The sequence below is a fragment of the Prionailurus bengalensis genome, chromosome B4 (assembly GCF_016509475.1).
Source record: "Prionailurus bengalensis isolate Pbe53 chromosome B4, Fcat_Pben_1.1_paternal_pri, whole genome shotgun sequence".
Lineage (NCBI taxonomy): Eukaryota > Metazoa > Chordata > Mammalia > Carnivora > Felidae > Prionailurus > Prionailurus bengalensis.
Window position 1 is genome coordinate 18,940,389 of NC_057358.1, and position 19,200 is coordinate 18,959,588.

Below are 19,200 nucleotides of genomic sequence, written 5' to 3' on the forward strand. Positions count from 1 at the left end.
ACACACAGGCCAAAATGACATCTTTAGCAACTAAATTAAGACATAGTTTCTTAGGAAACCCAAAGATTTTCATTAATGTTGATCATAAACTCAGATGTCAAAGAACTTGGGATTTATTTACTAATATTGAATTAAAAGTCAGCACTTTTGAAAAGAAGTTGCTTATGGGGCATCTGGTTGGCTCAGTTGGTTGAGCATCCGACTCTCTTTCGGCTGTGGTCATGATCTTGTAGTTCGGGAGTTGCAGGCCTGTGTCAGACTCTGCATTGACAGTGTGGAGCCTGCTTGGGATTCTCCCTCTCCATCTCTCTCTGCCCTTCCCGTGTGTGCTCTCTCTCTCTCTCTCAAAATAAATAAATAAACGTTTTTTACAAATAGAAGTTGCTTATGACTAATCACTGAAAGGTTGATTTTATTTAGATAGTACGCATTTAGATAGTATACTGTACCTCAGCAGCTGGGCTTTTTGTTTTTCAAATAATGGCTTCAGGTTCTATCTTACATGCCCCATGTACCAGCTACTGCTGTGGTCTGGGGATGGACAGTTAAAGGACCTTGGTGGCCTGTTTTCCTAGTGGTGGGTATACAGTGCAGGTGCATGGGAGGTAGAGCTTGATCTCTCCGCTGGAAAAGCTATTGATGAGATGCCCTTGGATTCATACACTTGAACTTCAGTGGGAGAATGGATCCCATTTCCGTAAATAATTTCAAGAAGGCCTGGCATTGGCCTGCCAGTGCAGCCATGATTAAGAGGAGTGGAGATCCTAGGGTCTATATTAGCTAAGTGGCATATATACACACACTTGTCTTCCCACACTGATAGGAGCCAGGTGAGGAGAGTTTTTCCTCCACGCTGAGAAAATCTGACGGATTCGGTAGGGAAGTAAACATTCATTATGGTACTCCTAGGTTTGTATGTAAATGACCTTTCTTAACATAAGTGACCTCATTCTGGAATGGATGGGGTTAATGGCTTGAGGAGTCACTCTGTTCCGTACTCCCCCCACCCCAATCTTAAAAGTACTTTTGTCAGCCGTATTTTTGGTATTTTGTATTCACTGTGAATACATTCACTAGGAAAACTCTAAATTTTTTTCTGTAATTTAAAACCCTGATTTCTTAACCGTTGCAACGGCTTGGCATGGAATTAAAAGAGAAACTATTTCTGTGAAACTCTTTAGTTTAACATTTGGATGGGCAACTTAGGTGCTAAGATCTCTTTTCTTTGGATTATTTTGTAGAAGTAGAGACACGTTGTATTTTTCAAAAATGATTTTTAAATATAGTTTTAGATGGAGCAGACAATTTATACAAAGACAGCTTTGTATAGAAAGCTGATGGTAAGAAAAGCTTAAAAGTTAGGTTTTATAAAGATCTCGGTTGCTGAAAGCATTAGATGCATATGCAGACTGTTTTCAAAAAGTAGTGCATACACATAAGAAGTGAAGAGTGATAATGGATCATTCCAGAGACTGACTTTTTGGGTCTTACGGCAATTGTAATCACTATAAATCCCCTCTTTTTAGCTGCTCTCACATATACATACACTAAAGCACCAATCACATAATGAAGCTACAAGCAGACTGGGTGGTGACTGCTGTCCCAAATCCCTCATTTTGATGGAATCAAGCATTTTTTTTTTAATATGATTTCACGGGAATCTTATTTAGCTTCCTTTTCCTAAGATAAAAGGTAGCGGATTATTGTTTAAAAAGGATTGTCATCCCCTAAGCTCTTTTAGGCCAGAATATTTTATATGTTTGCCTGAATGAAATTTCACAGCTGCCCTGTAGTAGCACAGGCTGCAAAAGAGAAGCCGGGCCAGCTGTCCCTGCCAGATATTGTCCTCCCCGTACATAATGCACTTAGCTGTGTTCTGTGCACCCATTTTAATATCTTTTCACAGTTCTTACCCAAATCCTTCCTATGGAGATGTCATAATGTGAATTCTGAATGTATTGTCCCAGAGACACATATTGTGGATGATGTATAATAATTGTATAATAGTTCTGTTGGCTTCTTAATACCTGAATAGTATCGACGGATTCACAAGCGTCAAGAAAATAGTAACACCGGAAGAAACTCTGAATGAAGTCGGGGTCATGATCATGGATGTAGAAATATAAAAGAGTTAAGAGGAAAAATATATGAGCTACAAAATAAGATCAGTTACAAGGGAAATTTCCAAAGGAAAGTCAATTTAGCTAAAAATGTTATCACTTGATTTTCTTCCATTACATGCTTTAGGTTATAAATGGGTTAGACAATATTCCACAGGGAAAATTGTGTGTCTCTGTGTGTGTTTTTAATCCAAAAATGGAACACTAACATTGTAAGCACTCGTAGTTTAACTTTATTACGAAGTTTTAAAAAAAAACATTTTGACTTCACGTGTATAAGATTTATGCATTTTGCACAAACTTGTGCAAGACTTTATCTAACCCATGAGCCTCTTGGTCCCCAAAGGATATTAATACATTGAGGAATTTATGGACTGTAGTGTTTGATTTTAAAGCCAAGAGAATAGTTAGTTCTAAAGTGAATAAAATTTCAGACCAGAAGTATTTCTATTTTAGTTTTACTTTATTCTTGGATTTTAATCACTGGCAAGATTTAATAGTGGGTACAACTCATTTTAGCAATGTATTAATATCTTTTTAACATATTGAAGAATTATACTTCTAAATACCAAATATCAGTGTCACCTGCATGTAAATCCTGAAAAAAAAAAATTATCAGTCATAGAACAAGGGAAGGTAGAGGTTTAAAATCTGATGCTACACTTTGAAGAGACAACCTATCCATTTTTTTTTCTTTTTTCCTCTTCTTTCTTCTATCTTCGTCTTTCTTTCATCTTTCCTCTTATTAATAGGTTATAAACTTTTCTTGGAGAGTAGCAAATGAAACACATTTGCATGAGGTCTTGAATATTTTTAGTATGTATTTAACGCTTTTTAAAAATCTGTTGTCTTTGCTGTCATGGTAGCTAAAACACACCCCAAAATAGCAGATTGCTTAGATAAACTGGACAATTCTCACAGTCTTTTCTGTGTGCCAGTATTGATCTGCATTTTATAAAGTATTAAAAAGCTAGGAGCTCATAGGTCATTCAGTGGATCAGATGAGAGTATATTATCTTTGATACTATTGATTTCTGTGCTTCATTTATGTTTTAAGTTATGTCTTCAGTAGAGTAGCAAAAAGTGGCCTTGATTTGATAGGCTTTTCACATGTATCTATATACTTCCTCTTTTTAGCTCTGAGGCTCTGTTTTATTGTATCTTATTATCCTTTATCATTAATTCGTCTTATTTAAATACACAATTAAAGATAAAAAAGCTAAAGATTCGAATTGTCCTATGTATAATACTGTATGTGTGTGAGGATAATTCTTTGGCTTTTTGTTCACTTTCGGACATGAATAAAAGAGCATAAGATATTCCTAAGAATGGGGACACCTGGGTGGCTCAGTCAGTTAAGCGTCCTACCCTTCTTCATCTGGGCTCAGGTCATGATCTCACAGTCATGAAATGGAGCCACGCATCAGGCTCCATGCCCAGCACGTGTGAGATTCTCTCTCTCTCCCTCTCCCTCTGTCTCCCTCTCTTTCTCTCTCTCTCAAAATAAAGGGGGAGGGGAGGGTAAGATATTTCTAAGAATAGAATAAGAGTTTGAGTCTTCAGACTAGGTTTCTCGTGACCTTTTGGAATATCCCTCCCAACTCCTCATGGGCTCTCATGAGTTTAAGTTTGTACCTGAAATAGATTCAAGGTTTTCTTTGACCCAATTCTATATGCCAGTGTCTAATAACAATCAGTCAAACCACAGGAATGAATGACTATTTCTAAAATTGACATCTTTGCCTATTGTCTCTTCTAAAGGATTGAAATTCATTTCAGCCACCTGCCCTCGACGTGAATGAACTAAATTTCAATTATGGAAGTTGCTAGCACTTGCTTATACTTTGTACATTTCAATTTTGTATTTGAGGTGATCATCATTTTTAACATAAATGATCTCCCGAATCCTGTTTGCAGGTACCCATGAGTGTGCAAACCCAGTGCCATTTAATGGAGCAGTGATATTAAACTGGAAACCAAATAGTGAAAGAATTTAAAATCAAAACACATCAATGGAGTGATCACTTCATCTCCAAATTCAACCTTTTAATATGCCATCATAATACTTGTTAGTAGAGAACGGCAGCTAGAGTAGAGAAGTAGAAAACTTGCTTAAATAATATGAAAATGAGAAAATAGGTTCTCCAGAAATATTTGTGCAATTTTGGCCACTCCATTCAGATGACCACTCTGACGCATTTGGAAATAGCACTTGCTTGGGACACAAAGATGCCTCTGTAATATTTTGGAATTTAATTTGTTGTATTTCTCCTTAAATGGTTTGCCCTAATTATGCCACAGTGTATAGTCATATGCACAGTCATAGATCCCTAAATATTTACTTTGTCTCTTGGCTAGCAATATTTTGAGAGTCTGTGAAGATGGTTTATTTTGTTGCAATCATCATCCAAAACTGTTCTAAAATATTTATTTGGCTAGTAACAGACTAGACTCTGTACAGATTTCATTAGACATGAAATGGTGTCTTCACATCTATACCAGCACAACAAAGGAATGTTTTCGAAAGGAGATTCTATAACTAAACCATTATTGAAAATATAAATAAGTAATAAGTGAGAAAGTAAGCATTTATGCCTAAGTAAAGGCAGTGAGAGAGGTTCAAGATATCAACCTGGTTATGATTTTATATTCTAAAGATTGACAATTTATGTCCTACAAGTCAAAGCTAATTTTACTGACCGGAGCTCATACTGAATAAAACATGTTGCTGGCTTTCTTTTTTCTTCCTGGGAAGGACTGTCTTTTGCCTGCTGCTTCCTCCACAGGTTCTGGTTCACGTGGGAAGTGGCAGCCTGAGGCTAACTCACAAGTGTCTGCTTCTTCCCTTCCCTCTTCTGCACACACACAAAGAAAGTGAGGCTGAATCTTGACATGCTGCTTTTAAAAGACTACTGATATCAGAGAGAGAACCGGATGCTGTCTGGATGGATGGATTTGGGGGTGCAGGGGATGGATAGACGGAGGGAGGGATGAAAGAATAGATGAATGGAGAACAAACTGAGGGTTATGGGAGGGGTTGTGGGAGGGGGGATGGGCTAAATGGGTAAGAGGCACTAAGGAATCTACTCCTGAAATCATTGTTGCACTACATGCTAACTAATTCGGATGTAAATTTAAAAAAATAAATAAAAAATAAAACAAGTTTTGAAAAAAAAGCCACACACACACACACACAAAAAAGAATAGATGGACGGAATTACACATGGGATTGGAAGAAACATTCAAGGCTTCCCTGCTTGACTCAAGTAGACATTTTTTGCCACACTTTCTCCAAAGCAGCATTTTAAATTAATCCTATTTTCCCATGACAGTAATGTATCATACTCTTACAAATAAGAAAAAAGGCCAAGTGCACCAAGTACAACAATACAGTATACTTAAGAATAAAGCCAAACTTGGGGCCCCCGGGTGGCTCAGTCGGTTAAGCGTCCAACTTCAGCTCAGGTCATGATCTCACGGTTTGTGGGTTCGAGCCCCACATCCGGCTCTGTGCTAACAGTTCAAAACCTAGAGCCTGCTTCGGATTCTGTGTCTCCCTCTCCATCTGCCCCTTCCCCACTCACACTCTATTTCTCTCTCTCTCAAAAATAAACAAACATTTAGAAAATAATAGTAATGCCAAACTTTAAAAAGCAACAAATGTTAAGGGCAAACACATAGTTTATATGGTCTAGTGAATCTGACACCATAATTTCCCTCAACCTCCCTCATATTAAAATGAAGAATAATATAATAGCCACATTAATTAAGTGCTTATTATATACCAGGTACTCTCCTAAGTACTTTATATGTTTTAGGTGTTTAATTCTCACAGCACTCCTATGGGGTAGTTACTGTTACTGATTGCGTTGTAGAGATAACTGAAGACCCAGTGAAGTAATTTATTATAACTTCATTTGATTTTTGTTGGAGAAGTGGTCATTCCAATACCTGTAACCCATTTTCAGTAGCCTTTATTTTTCTTTCATTTTTCTTCCTCCTCTCTCCCACCTTCCCTTCCGACAAACATGGATTTTACGTGCATATGATGACAGACACTGACCGAAGCCCTAGTCCCAGAGAAGTGACAAGTCAGACACAGCCCCTGCCTTCTTGAGGGCACAATGTTAATCCTTTCACCATATTGAGGGCTGATTTTTCTTTATTTGAAATTACCAAGGCTACTTAGAATTCTTTGCCAGAATTGATAACATGAAATCAGAAGAAATAGCAGTACCTACAGTCCAGCGTCAGTTGAGGGCTTCGTGATCAGAGGCTTAGGGTGTGGACTCTGGGGACAGACTACTTGTGTGTGAGTCCCCATTCCAGTTTTATTGATCTTTTCGAAGAACCAACTCTCATTAACTTTCTCTATTATTTTTGTATTCTCTATTTTGCTTATCTCTGCTCTTGTCTTGATTATTTTCTTCCTTCTGCTAACTTGGGGTTTAGTTTGTTCTTTTCTTTCCAGTTCCCTAACTTGTAAAGTTAGGTTGTTGATTCAAGATCTTTCTTGTTTTTAATGTAAGCACGAACAGCTGTAAATTCCCTCCTTAGCCCTGCTTTTGCTGCGTCCCCAAAGTTTCGGTATGTTGCAGTTTTGTTTTCATTCATACCTAACTTTCTAATTTCCCTTGTGATTTGATGATGACACATTGATTGTTCAAGGGTATGTTGTTTAATTTCTACAGATTTGTGAATTTCCCATCTTACTTCTGTTGCTGATTTCTAACTCCATCCCACTGTGAATAGAGAAGATACTTTGCATGATATCTATTTTTTAAATGTGTTGAGATTTAATGTGTGGCCTAACATATGATCTCTCCTCAAGGGTGTTCCATGTGCCCTTGAGAAGAATGTGCATGTTGTTGTTGGGTAGAGTGTTCTGTATATGTCTGTTAGATCTAGTTGGTTTATTGTGTTAAGTCTTTTTCTCTACTTACCTCTTGTCTAGTTGTTCTTTCCAAGATTGAAAGTGGAATATTGAAATTTCCAACTATTATTATAGCATTTTCTGTTTCTGCCTTCAGTTCTGTCAGTTTTTGCTTCATATTTTTTGATGGTTTGTCATTAACTGCATACGTGTGTATAATTATTATATCTTCTTTCTGTATTGAAACCTTTATTTATACATGATGTCCTTCTTTGTCTCACAACCTTTTGGATTGAAAGTCTATTGAGTCTGATATTAGTATAGTTACCTCTGCTGTCTTCTAGTTATTATGTGTATGGAATATCTTTTTACATACTTCCACTTTCTATCTATTTATGTCTTTGGATATGAGGTTAGTATCTTGTAGACAGCATATAGTTGAATCATGTGTTTTTATTCTTTCTGACAATCTGTGTCCTTTCATTGGAGACTTTAATCCCTTTAAACATAAAACAGTTACTGATAAGGAAGGGCATATTTTCATCATTTTGCTATTTGTTTTCTTTGTGCCTTACAGCTTTTTTTTTTTTTTTCTATTTCCAGCATTACTGTCTTCTTTTGTGTTTGGTTGATTTTTTGTAATGGAATATTTAAACTCTTTGCCTTTTGTTTATAGTATACCTATTTTCTTTGTTGTTATCTTCAGGATTCTCACTTTGTCTTTCAAAGGTTTGATTAGAAAGCATCTCAGTGTGGATCTCTTTGAGTTCATCTTAGTGGAATACCTTGAGCTTCTTGGATGCTTCTATTCATGTCTTTCATCAAATCTAGGATGCTTTCAGCCATTAGTTCTTAAAATATTCTCTCCGCCCCTCTCTCTGTCCCTCTGTCCGGGACATCTGCAATGCTTGATGGCCCCTTGGCTCCTTTTTCTTTCTGTCCCTTGGTCAATGACTTCCATTATCCTGTTTTCCAAGTCTGCTGGTTCTTTCTTCTGCCTGCTCAAATCTGCCTTTGAATCCCTAGTGAACTTTTCATTTCAGTCATTGAATTTTTCACCTCCAGAATTTTTGTTGTTGTTGTTTTCTTCTTGGGTTTTCTATCTCTGTACTGATATTTCCATTTTATTCACACGTTGTTGTCTTGACATTTCCGCATCTTCTTTTGGTTCTCTGAGCATCTTTAAGACAATTGTTTTAAATTCTTTGTCTATTATACAGCCATCAGATCTTTTTTCAGGGACAGTTTCTGTGATTTTTTTTCCCTTGAATGAGCCATACTTCCATGTTTCTTTGTATGTTTTGTGAATTTTTATTAAAAACTGGACATTTGAATCTAATAAAGGGGTAACTCTGGAAATCAGATTCTTACCCTCCCTTCCCCAGGGTGTGCTGCTTTTTGATATTATTTTTGTTTATTGTTTTGATTCTGTGTTGCTTCAGACTGTCTATGCTGAGGATCAGCCTGAGGTATAATCTTAATGTCTTTTCAGGTCTTTTCTGAGCTATTCCCCGGGCATGTACACTCACTTTCTGATCTTACCCATACATGCAGTTGTTTCTGAATGTCCTAGTCTTTACTATCTAGCTCCCAAAAATGAAAGAAAAGGGGGAAATGAAGTGGGGGGAGGGCGAAAAGGGCACTGGCTCTTTAAATCCCTTAGAAGTCACTGAAGCCAGAGAGGGGCAGAGGCTTGCAACAACGGAGGAAGAGACAAAGAACCAATGGCTGCGTCTTTGTGCCTCTGTGATGAGAAGCACCAATCAGTGGCCAGTGCACAGATCCCTGTTAACTGGAGGACGGGTACTTTTCACCTGGCCTGGTTCCTGCAGGCTACTTCAGGAACCCATGTACAGCTGCCTGCCACATGACTGAGGGGTGGAGGATGGATAGCCACTACTGGGCTAAGAGCTGAAATTGACTGAAATTCACCACAATTGATAGTCCAAGCCTTTCTCCTGAAAGTTGCAAGCCTTCAGTAGAGTCCAGAGTTCCAAGATAGTTGTCAGACACCTTCTACCAGTACAATTGTTGTCTGTGTAGAGAGGTTCTGATACTTCATACTCTTCCATCTTCCCAGAATCCTTTCTGTAAGTGAATTTTCATATAATGAATTACTGTTTATATTGTATATTCTTTCCTTAATGAATGTTAGTTATGTAAGCGAAAGCTGTAGGATTTTGAGCTTTATTAGATTTGGAGAAGAATTACCAAACACCAACTATGGGTCTCAAGCAGAGAATAAACAAACAATGGCAACAAACTATTTATTTGTTTACTTATAGTGTTTTTTTTTAAGTTTATTTGTTTTTGAGAGAGCACAAAAGAGGGAGGGCAGAGAGAGAGAGAGGTAGATACAGAATCTGAGCTGTCAGCACAGAGCCCAACATAGGAATTGAACCCACAAACCTGATCATGACCCGAGCCAAAGTCAGACACTTAATCGACTGAGTGAGCCAGGCTCTCCAGCAACAAACATTTAAGAGATGGGTAGGAAAAACTGGAAGGTCGTGTTTCTTTGGTTTATCTGGAATTCTGTTACTTCGTATTGACCACACATTCTGATAGGCAGTTGTGTTTCCTTTTTATTAACAAAAATCTAAAATAAGAGAGATAAATCAGTGCTTAATAAATGGGATTTAATAGAGAAAAATAATTGTTTAAAACAAAGACACAAATTAGTAATGAAAAGATTAGGAATCACTGCTGTAGAACTTTTATGAATATTAAGTAATTTTCTAATGTTTCAAAATATCAATCATAGTATGCACAAAAAACATAGTTACCTGCTGCACATTATTTAAATACCTGAATAGTCATCAAAGATTGCAGAATTTTAGAAGAGAAGACCTTAGAGATTTGTCTTATTTGCTTGACTGACTTTGGGTTGGATAATTATTACTTTAGAAATTTAATTTTTTTTCCTAATTCTCTGAAGATGGGTATTACAGTGGAAAACATCTTAGTAGAAGTCTGATAAAATGACATTGGTTTGTGGCATAGTGGATGGAATATTTCGATATGCTGTGTGTTCCCTTCAGATGGAGATAAAACTATTTGAGGGTCATTTAGCATCCATCTGTTACACTTTTAAAGAGCATTTCAGTTTAAAACAGATTTTGAAAATTAGCCTTTGAACTCATGTATAGACTTTCTGAAAATGCCTGTCTAGCCCACCAAAAGAAGCGTGATACTCTTCAATTTAAAATTTCCAAAAGAAAATGACAGAGGCTTTCAAAAAGTAATCAGTTTTTCCATGGGTAACAGTGCCAGTGGTTTAATGAGAAAAAGCAAAGTTAAATTTATTATATAGTTAATTAGAGTTTTAGATTTTCCACAGTACTTTCAGAATAAAGGCTATTAATTTTGTTTATTGAACTATAAATTAAAACACAGTTACAAAAATGTATTTTTAATCATTAATACTACGGCTTTTCATGGCCCCAAATAAAGACCACCAACTTTCTACAATCGTGTTCTGGAGAGCAAAAGTTGTACAGAAAGTGAAAGAAAAATTCTAATGGTACTTTATTAAAAATACAAACATCCCCCCCAATGGAAATGCAAACCTATGAGAACACATGAATGTTCTGACAGCTGTGCCGCTCTTTCAGCTTCTACAGATGACAGTGCAGCCGAGAAGAAAGGGGGAACCCTTCATGCTGGCCTCATTGTTGGAATTCTCATCCTGGTCCTCATTATAGTAGCGGCCATTCTTGTGACAGTCTACATGTATCACCATCCAACGTCAGCAGCCAGCATTTTCTTTATTGAGGTAAGTGTCAAGAATAACACATGAAAACCACGCTGGTTGGTGAACTCTGCATTTGCTCACACCACCTGTATTTCATATTCAGCTCGTGATTTCTGCATCTTGCAGTCGCAAGCTGGCAGATTTCACACATGCATGCCCGCACGCGCACACACACGTATTGATAGATTGCTTTCATATGATAAGTTCACTTATCTCAGGAGCTTTTAAAGAAATAAGCCCTCTTGCTTTTCACAGATCTAAGGAAAAATCGAAGCCATAACTTTTTTGTCCTATAATACCAAGTATGTTAACCAGCTGTTCTCCTGATCCTAGAAGGAAATTCAGCATGTGCTTACTTCGCTTAAATATGTGGATGATTAAATACTAATTGACTATTAGTACTCCATACTAATTGAGTATCCGTACAATACAATAGGGTAGGCCTGCTCTCAAGATGCTCCCAAGCCATTTAGGGAAAATATAGCTTTCACTACGGAAGAACAGTTATAACAATAAGATAATGGTATGTGCCATCACCATTTTGTGTAATGTGTGTATATGGAGATATTTACATATAAATGTGCACGTGCATACACACACGCTCATACAGACACAAAGAGAACACTATGCTGAATTGGTGTTCTGTTTTCATGTACAGAATGTAGATTGAGTTCCAGTTCCCAACAACAATCAGGTAGGAGGACCAAGCCAAGCTCTGATGACCAGAAGGCCTGAAATTGGGATGCCAGGAGGCCACTGGGTAAAGTTCATGGCACATTCCGTGCCCCAGACAGTTGGAATTCCTGGGACCCCACATGTGCAGCCTTCATTCCAGCCTCTTAATGGGGCGACTCCTATTCCAACCCCAAATAAATACTAGAGCAATGAAGAAAATATTCCCACTTAGAGTTTCAAACCTATAAATTTGAAATCTTTTCCAATTCATTGGGTGACGTACAAAAAAAGTTGCTTAGAATTTTGTTCCCTTGTTGGGAGAGAAATTATAATAAATTTTAAACTAAAGAATTACCTTTGTCCTGTATAATAGGGAGAGATGTCTGCTAGTGAATTAAATAATTGCTCAAAAGGCCTACATGATCTTCAGCGTCTGTAGAATAAAGTGCAGTCTCCTGAGGTCAGCCTTCAAGGCCTTGGCAGTCTGTATCTTGTTTACCATTTCGATCTTTATCTCATGGTTCTTCAACCTGGAGGTGACGATACCATCATATTTCATGTTGTGCTCTTCTCCATACACACTTCAAATTTTTAAGGCCGCATAAGCAAGACATTGCTCATTCCGTTTCCTCCACCAACAAAGCCCTCTCCGCCCCAATTCTTAAATTCAGGATCCAAACAGGCTTCAGTGCCCATAACCATCTCTCTGTCTGGACAGCTGAGCATAATCTCTCGTCCTCCTCTGAAATTCCACCCACAGTAATTCATCCGTGTCTTTCTATAGCATTTACCTCTCTGTTTCACATTAGAAATAAATACGCGCATGATTTGTTCCCCCCCACACACACACAGACTTAGAAGTTCCTTAAGACTTGGATTAAATCACAGAGTTTCTTTCAAATAGGTATTCTATCAATATTTTCTGGAAAAAATATCCTTCGACATCTCGAACTTCCGTTCAAGTTTCACAATTATGAATTCCAGAAATGGTGTCCTCATTTAAAACCAGAATAATTGAGAAACAGCCACATGTTTCATTTCATTGGAAAGCTGTTTTTAAGTTTTGCCAACATGCTTTTCATGGAAGAAAGCCGAAAACTTTCCCGGGTCGTGGATGTATTCCTCAAACCCCTGACATGTGACTCGCTGCCAGCCTTCAGTGACTAATCAGATATCAGGCTGCTGCTATAACCCCTTGTATGTTTAAGCCTTTTAATGCACTGGGAAGTTTATCTTCTGACATTGTAATAAAGAAGATTCAGTGAAATACCTAATGGTGATGGCATTGGTGGCAAATTGCACAGGGCAGAGGGCCTAGTTCACGGCAGTTCACGGCAATCCCCGTGTGGATGCAAGGTGAGACGGTAGAATAGCGAAAGCATGGTGTTTTGTTTTTTTCATTTGGCATTCATCTTATAGATAATCTAGTTCTATACCCTCATAAACAAAGGAAGAGACTGAAGCTCAGAGTGGGGCAGTGATTTCTCCAAGGTCAAAACGCCACAGTTTTATAAAGAACCCTCTTATCTCTCCACACTCCGATAAGCAGACTCATTCTGCAGGTTCCTCAGTTTTTCTCCCCTCTGCCTGTTTCCTTCCCACTGGGGTCAATGGCCAATTCCTACTCAAATCCCTTCCTCTTCAACACCCCTGCCTGCTGTCCCCGTGTAGCTCACAGTGACTGGTCAGCAGGTGGTTTTTGAAGATGATAATCATAACTTTACTATTATTAAAACACAAATGTTGACAAACTTAAAACACATATCCCTGGTGACTGCACAGTTACTGCCATGCCAGATCCAGGAATTTGAAAGTTCTGAATTACTGATTAAATTAGAGGCTTTGGCACATAAAGAAATTGAGTTTACCAGTATCGTGTAAATTGCTTTTCATATTCTTCGTTATTCTGCTATCTACTTTTTAAATGAAGTTGATGTACTATCTCCCATTGTGAAAACAATACTGTTCATTATAGAAAATTTGCAGAAATGGAAAGAAGAAAAAGTAGTATCATTTATAGTCTCAACATGCAGAAATAATCACTATTACTATTTTATTTTCTGCTGAAATTTTTGTATGCATAATTTGATGTTTGCCCACATAGTATAACTGTGATTTCACTGAAGTGCAAACTGGTATTTTCTTCAAATAACACTTTCCTGTTTGTAAGCATCATCATGATGGCTGTATACTATTCCATTCAACGTTCATTCAGAAGCTTTAGATTGATTTGCCTCTTCTGCTGTAGAGTGGTATTTAGAAAGTACTGAGGGCCTGACATTGCCAAAAGTAAAAAAGAACCTTATTTCACCCAATTTGACTGTATTCGTTTCCTACTGCTGCTGCAACAAATTACCACAAACCTAGTAGCTTAAAAAAATGCAGGCTTATTATCTTACAAGTTTGGAGGTCAGAAGTCCAGAATTAGTGTCAGGGGGCTAAAGTCAAGGTGTCGGCAAAGCTGGTTCCTTCTAGAGGTTTCAGGGGAAGTCGTTTTAATGCCGTTTTCAGCTACCGGAAGCTGCACGCATTTCTTGACTCCTGGCCCCTTCTAATCATTCCAACCCCTGCTTCTGTCATCACATCTTCTACCAACTCTAAACCCCTTGTCTCCTCCTTGTAAGGCCCCTTGTGATTGCATTGGGCCCAGTTGGATAATCCGGGATAATCTCCCCATCTTAAACTCCCCAATTTAATCCCATCTACAAAGTTCGTTTTGCCATAGGAGGTGACATTCACAGGCTTTGGCTGTTAGGACGGGGACATCGGAAGGCTATCATTCTACCAACCACAACCTGCATCAAATGTAAGATGCATCACACACTACCCATTAAACTGGTCCTTGACCATAAGACACCTTCCAATTATTGCGAGATGTGATCCAGTGTATTTCTTGGGTGTTTCACGATGAAATCCAGACTGCATACGGCACTTGTAGGAATTAGTTCCTGTGCTAGACATTGTGTGTAGTGTGGTGAAACTTAATGACTTTGCCCTTGAATAGATAGACCAGAGTTCATGCAACCAGTCTCCTATTGTGGAGCATTGGGGCTCTTCCTTTTTCTTTTCTATTATAATTAGCCCCACCATGGCAATAATAATGGTAATAGTGAACATTTATTACATTCACTAGTGGAAGTGATTTATACTTATTACCTCATTTAGTTCTCACCAAGATTGTAGGATGTACTAAGCTTATCTCCATATCATAGATGAAGAAACTGAGGTACAATATTTAGGTAACTTGCTCAACATCATGGAGTTACTGATGGAGTCAGTTACTGATGGAGTCAGATTGATTTAGTTACTGATGGAGTCAGAATTTGAGCCCTGGTTCTCCAGAGACCATAGCCTTAACCACTGGGCCATGCTACCTCTCTGTATGTAAAGGGGCTTTCTTTATGCAGTGTATGTAAAAATATGGGAGGATATATATCTAAGGATTCTCAAAAGTAGAGTCAATGGAAGGAAATAAACTATTTAATGGCACTTAAATATTGCCAAAATCATTGCCCAAAGTTGTGTACCAATTTATGTAGCTACTGTTGCTATTATCAATTTTTAGTGAAGATAATGACAGTGACTGTTGTCTCTGTGTTTTGTTCTTGCAGAAAATATACACCAGTCACTGTACATTTCATGGATACCAACCCTCTTCCTCATACAAAATATGTAAATGGGCCTTAGATTTTAAATGTAATGTTTGTAGTGAAAAATTGGATAAAATGGGAATTAAAACTCTACAACTACATCCTTATATGAAATGCTAAGTGAATGGGACAAAAGGGAATAAAATGACAAAAATAAAGAGAAATGTAGATAAGAGTCAAGAAACCTTGTGATAAAGCATAGCAGCACCTTATATATTGTGCAATTAAACGACAATTAAATTGCCGGTTCATCCCCTGTGTCTTCATATACAGGATCAAGTACAGATTTTCATTCTCCTAAGACATTCAGTCTTTACTCAGTCTGGCAGAATAGTCTATTTTTCATGAATTTATCTTCTTTACTCCTCTGTCATCCTCTTCAGATTTTATCCTGAGCATTTTCTTTTATTTGTTTATTTGTTGTTTGTTTTGGGGGGGCAGAGGGGGAGAGAGAGAGAGAGAGAGAGAGAGAGAGAGAGAGAGAATCCCAAGCAGGCTCTGCACCATCAGCACAGAGCCAAATGTGAGGCTTGAGCCCACAAACAATGAGATCGTGACCTGATCCTAAATCAAGAATTGGACACCCAACTGACTGAGCCACCCAGGTGCCCCTTCTTTAACGTTTTACCAGGTGGCTTTAATTTTGTGCTTACCCAACTGACTTTTCTCATGAATTTTCAAAAAGATACCTGATTTTGACCCAAATAATATTATACAAGAATAACTAACATATTTTAAAATCTTTCTAAAAATTAAATTTATTATCTTGAAATAAAATAGCAGGAAACAAATATTCAAATACTCACATGCTCCTTAAAATTTTGATAGATTTTAACAAAACCACTGTCTCTTTGGAATAAGCAAATACACCTTAGGTTCTACATTACATTTAATGTTTGCTGAACATTTCTAGGCATAGATTCTGTGTAAATTTCATTGTTTCATGAATATGGGCTACAGGGATAAATATTTATACTGCTGAATACTATTACATATCATAATTTAAGATTTCTAAATAAAATGCATAAAATATAATCTAATTGAAGGTCAAGAAAATAATATTAGAAAGTGGTAATGAAATGGAAAAGAATTCTTATGAGAGGATTCTTTGTGGACTAGAAACAAAATAATTTAGACTAGCAATCTTAATGAAAGACTTTATTTTTTTTTTAATATGAAATTTGTTGTCAAATTGGTTTCCATACCAGTGATTTCCATACCAGTGTTTCCACCCAGTGCTCATCCCAACAGGTGCCCTCCTCAATACCCATCACCCACCCTCCCCTCCCTCCCACCCCCCATCAACCCTCAGATTGTTCTCGATTTTTAAGAGTCTCTTATGGTTTGGCTCCCTCACTCTCTAACTTTTTTTTTCCTTCCCCTCCCCCATGGTCTTCTGTTAAGTTTCTCAGGATCCCCAAACAAACAAAAACTGAAGGAATTCATCACCACTAAACCAGCCCTACAAGAGATCCTAAAGGGGAATCTGTGAATGAAAGACTTTAAATTGAATAGTGCCCTTGATTTTTCTTAGTATTTAAAAAAAATTTTTTTAACATTTATTTATTTTTGAGACAGAGAGAGACAGAGCATGAACAAGGGAGGGTCAGAGAGAGGGAGACACAGAATCTGAAACAGGCTCCAGGCTCTGAGCTATCAGCACAGAGCCCGACACGGGGCTCGAACTCACAGCCCTCACGGACCGCAAGATCATGACCTGAGCTGAAGTCGGCCACTTAACCAACTGAGCCACCCAAGCGCCCCTTTCTTAGTATTTTAAACAATGGCTGGTAGTTAGACATTTATGTCCAGATTTGATCTATATTAATAAAAATGAAGGTAAATGGCTAAGACCCTAATGATAAAGATGATCAATACCTTGGAAAATAGATTCCATGAGTAAAATAGTAAAAGTTTTTGTAAAGTAACAACTAAGAATACTTCATCATGCCCCTGATGCTGTAAAGTACTACTGACCACATCCTCAGAGTGAAAGAAATCAGTGCAAAAGGCTCATTTAAAGATGATAGAGAAGAAAGCAAAAATTACAGGCACAATGCCACTCATATCTCAGGAGGACACTAAGATAGTGCAGTGACAAGGGAGTGTGCCTTTAAAAAGGATGAAATTCTGGGACACCTGGGTGGCTCAGTTGGTTAAGCATCCAACTCTTTGATTTATTTATTTATTTATTTATTTATTTTAACATTTATTCATTTTTGAGAGAAAGAGTGAGACAGAGCGTGAGCGGGGAAGGGGCAGAGAGAGGGAGACACAGAATCTGAAGCAGGCTCCAGGCTCCAAGCTGTCAGCACAGAGCCCTACACGGGGCTCAAACCCATGAACTGCGAGATCATGACCTGAGCCGGAGTCGGACACACAACCGACTGAGCCACCCGGGCGCCCCAGCATCCAACTCTTGATCTTACCTCAAGTCTTGATCTCAGGGTCATGAGTTTGAGCCCCATGCTGGGGTCAACACTAGGTATTGAGTCTGCTTAAAAAAAATTTTTTTTTAAGTTTATTTTTGAGAGAGAGACAGAGCATGAGCAGGGGAGGGGCAGAGAGAGAGGGAGACACAGAATCTGAAGCAGGCTCTAGGCTCTGAGCTGTCAGCACAGAGCACGACATAGGGCTCGAAGTCACGAACTGTGAGATCATGACCTGAGCCGAAGTGTGACACTTAACAGACTGAGCCACCCAGGAGCCCCCTCCCCCCCCCCCGCCCAAGAAAAAAAATTTTTTAAAGGATATAATTCTTATCCTAATGATTGGAGAAAAGACTGGATGGAGGGCTGAGCTGTCAATGTGATAGCCACTAGCCCTCTGTGACTGCTGAGCACTTGAAATGTGGCTAGTCTAGAATGAGATGCATATAAAATACCCACCAGGTTTTGAAATTTGAGTACATGAAAAGAGCATATACTAGCTCATTAATTATTTCCATATTAATTACATGTTTAACTGAAAATATCTTGGGTATATTGGGTCAAGTAAGATATATTATTAAAATTAATTTGGGGAGCAGTCCGAGATAGCAGCGCACGAAGATCCTTAGCTCACCCCCTCCCACGCACACATCAAATCTGCAACTACATACTGAACAATTCCCTATGAAAAAGAGCTGAAAAACAGCGGAACAGCTCCTTCATAACAAATGATTAAAAGGCCACATGGAGACAGGTGGGAGACTGAGACGCAGAGAGGCAGTCTGGCCAAAAGCCCCACCCCCACATGGCAATTCGGAGTCATGAGGATCTCACAAATCCACAAATCCGGAGCTTCTTCCTGAGGAGTGAGGGGTTTCTGCCCCACATCAGCCCCCCACTCCCCAGTTCATGTGAGCTGCACCACAGAGACCAACTCCCAAAATGTCTATCTTTGAAAAACAATGGGGCTGCCATCCAGGAAACCCAAAAGGTTGTAGGTACTAAGGTACTAATTTTAAAGGGCTCAAGTGCAGAAGCAGCAGTTTGAAAAGCACCTAAACTATATGTGAAGGAGATTCACTTGCTAATCTTATTAATGCATCTGCTGGAGAGGAAGGAGCCTCTGAGACTCTCTCCAGAACTGACAAGCACCATTTTTGCACTCTCCCACTACCTCCTTGGTGCCAGTGGGGGTCCACAATCCCTGCGCTCTCCCACTCCCCTGCAAAAGTGCGCAGGTATGCCCCAGTCCCAGTCCTGTGCTCCACTCCTCCGGGAAGCCAGCAGGCATGCACTTTGCTGCCACCCCACTAAAGCCAATAGGCATGCCCCACCCCTGCACTCTCCGGTGCAGCCTTAACAAAGAACTGGAAAAATCATTCGTGTGTGAAGATTAAACAACATGCTACTCTACAACCAATGGGGGCAATGAAGAAAGCAAAGGAGAAATCAAAAACATACTTTGAGACAAATGAAAATGGAAGTGCAACACACCAAAATCTCTGGGCTGCAGCAAAACAGGTATAAGACGGAAATTCTAGGTTCATAGTGAAACAGGCCTAACACAAGACACAAGAAAATGTTCAAATAAACAATCTAATATTACATCTAAAGAAACTAGAAAAAGCAAAAGCAAACAGAGCCTCAAGTTAGGAGGGAGGAAATAACAAAGATCAGAGCACAAATATGAAGGAGAGAC

General features: G+C 38.5%; 1 protein-coding gene across 2 annotated transcripts in view; it reads left to right on the plus strand.

Moving 5' to 3' along the window:
- PLXDC2 (plexin domain containing 2) overlaps positions 1 to 19,200 on the plus strand; it is a 455,689-nt gene that overhangs the window by 403,532 nt on the left and 32,957 nt on the right. Inside the window, exons 13-14 of one of the 2 annotated variants that reach the window (XM_043564758.1) lie at positions 10,608 to 10,768; positions 15,034 to 15,216. In XM_043564758.1, coding sequence (XP_043420693.1) covers positions 10,608 to 10,768; positions 15,034 to 15,192 — 320 coding nt within the window. In that variant the 3' untranslated portion in view covers positions 15,193 to 15,216. Of the gene's footprint in view, positions 1 to 10,607; positions 10,769 to 15,033; positions 15,217 to 19,200 lie in introns of those variants that run through there. The other variant, XM_043564759.1, reaches the window with a different exon arrangement.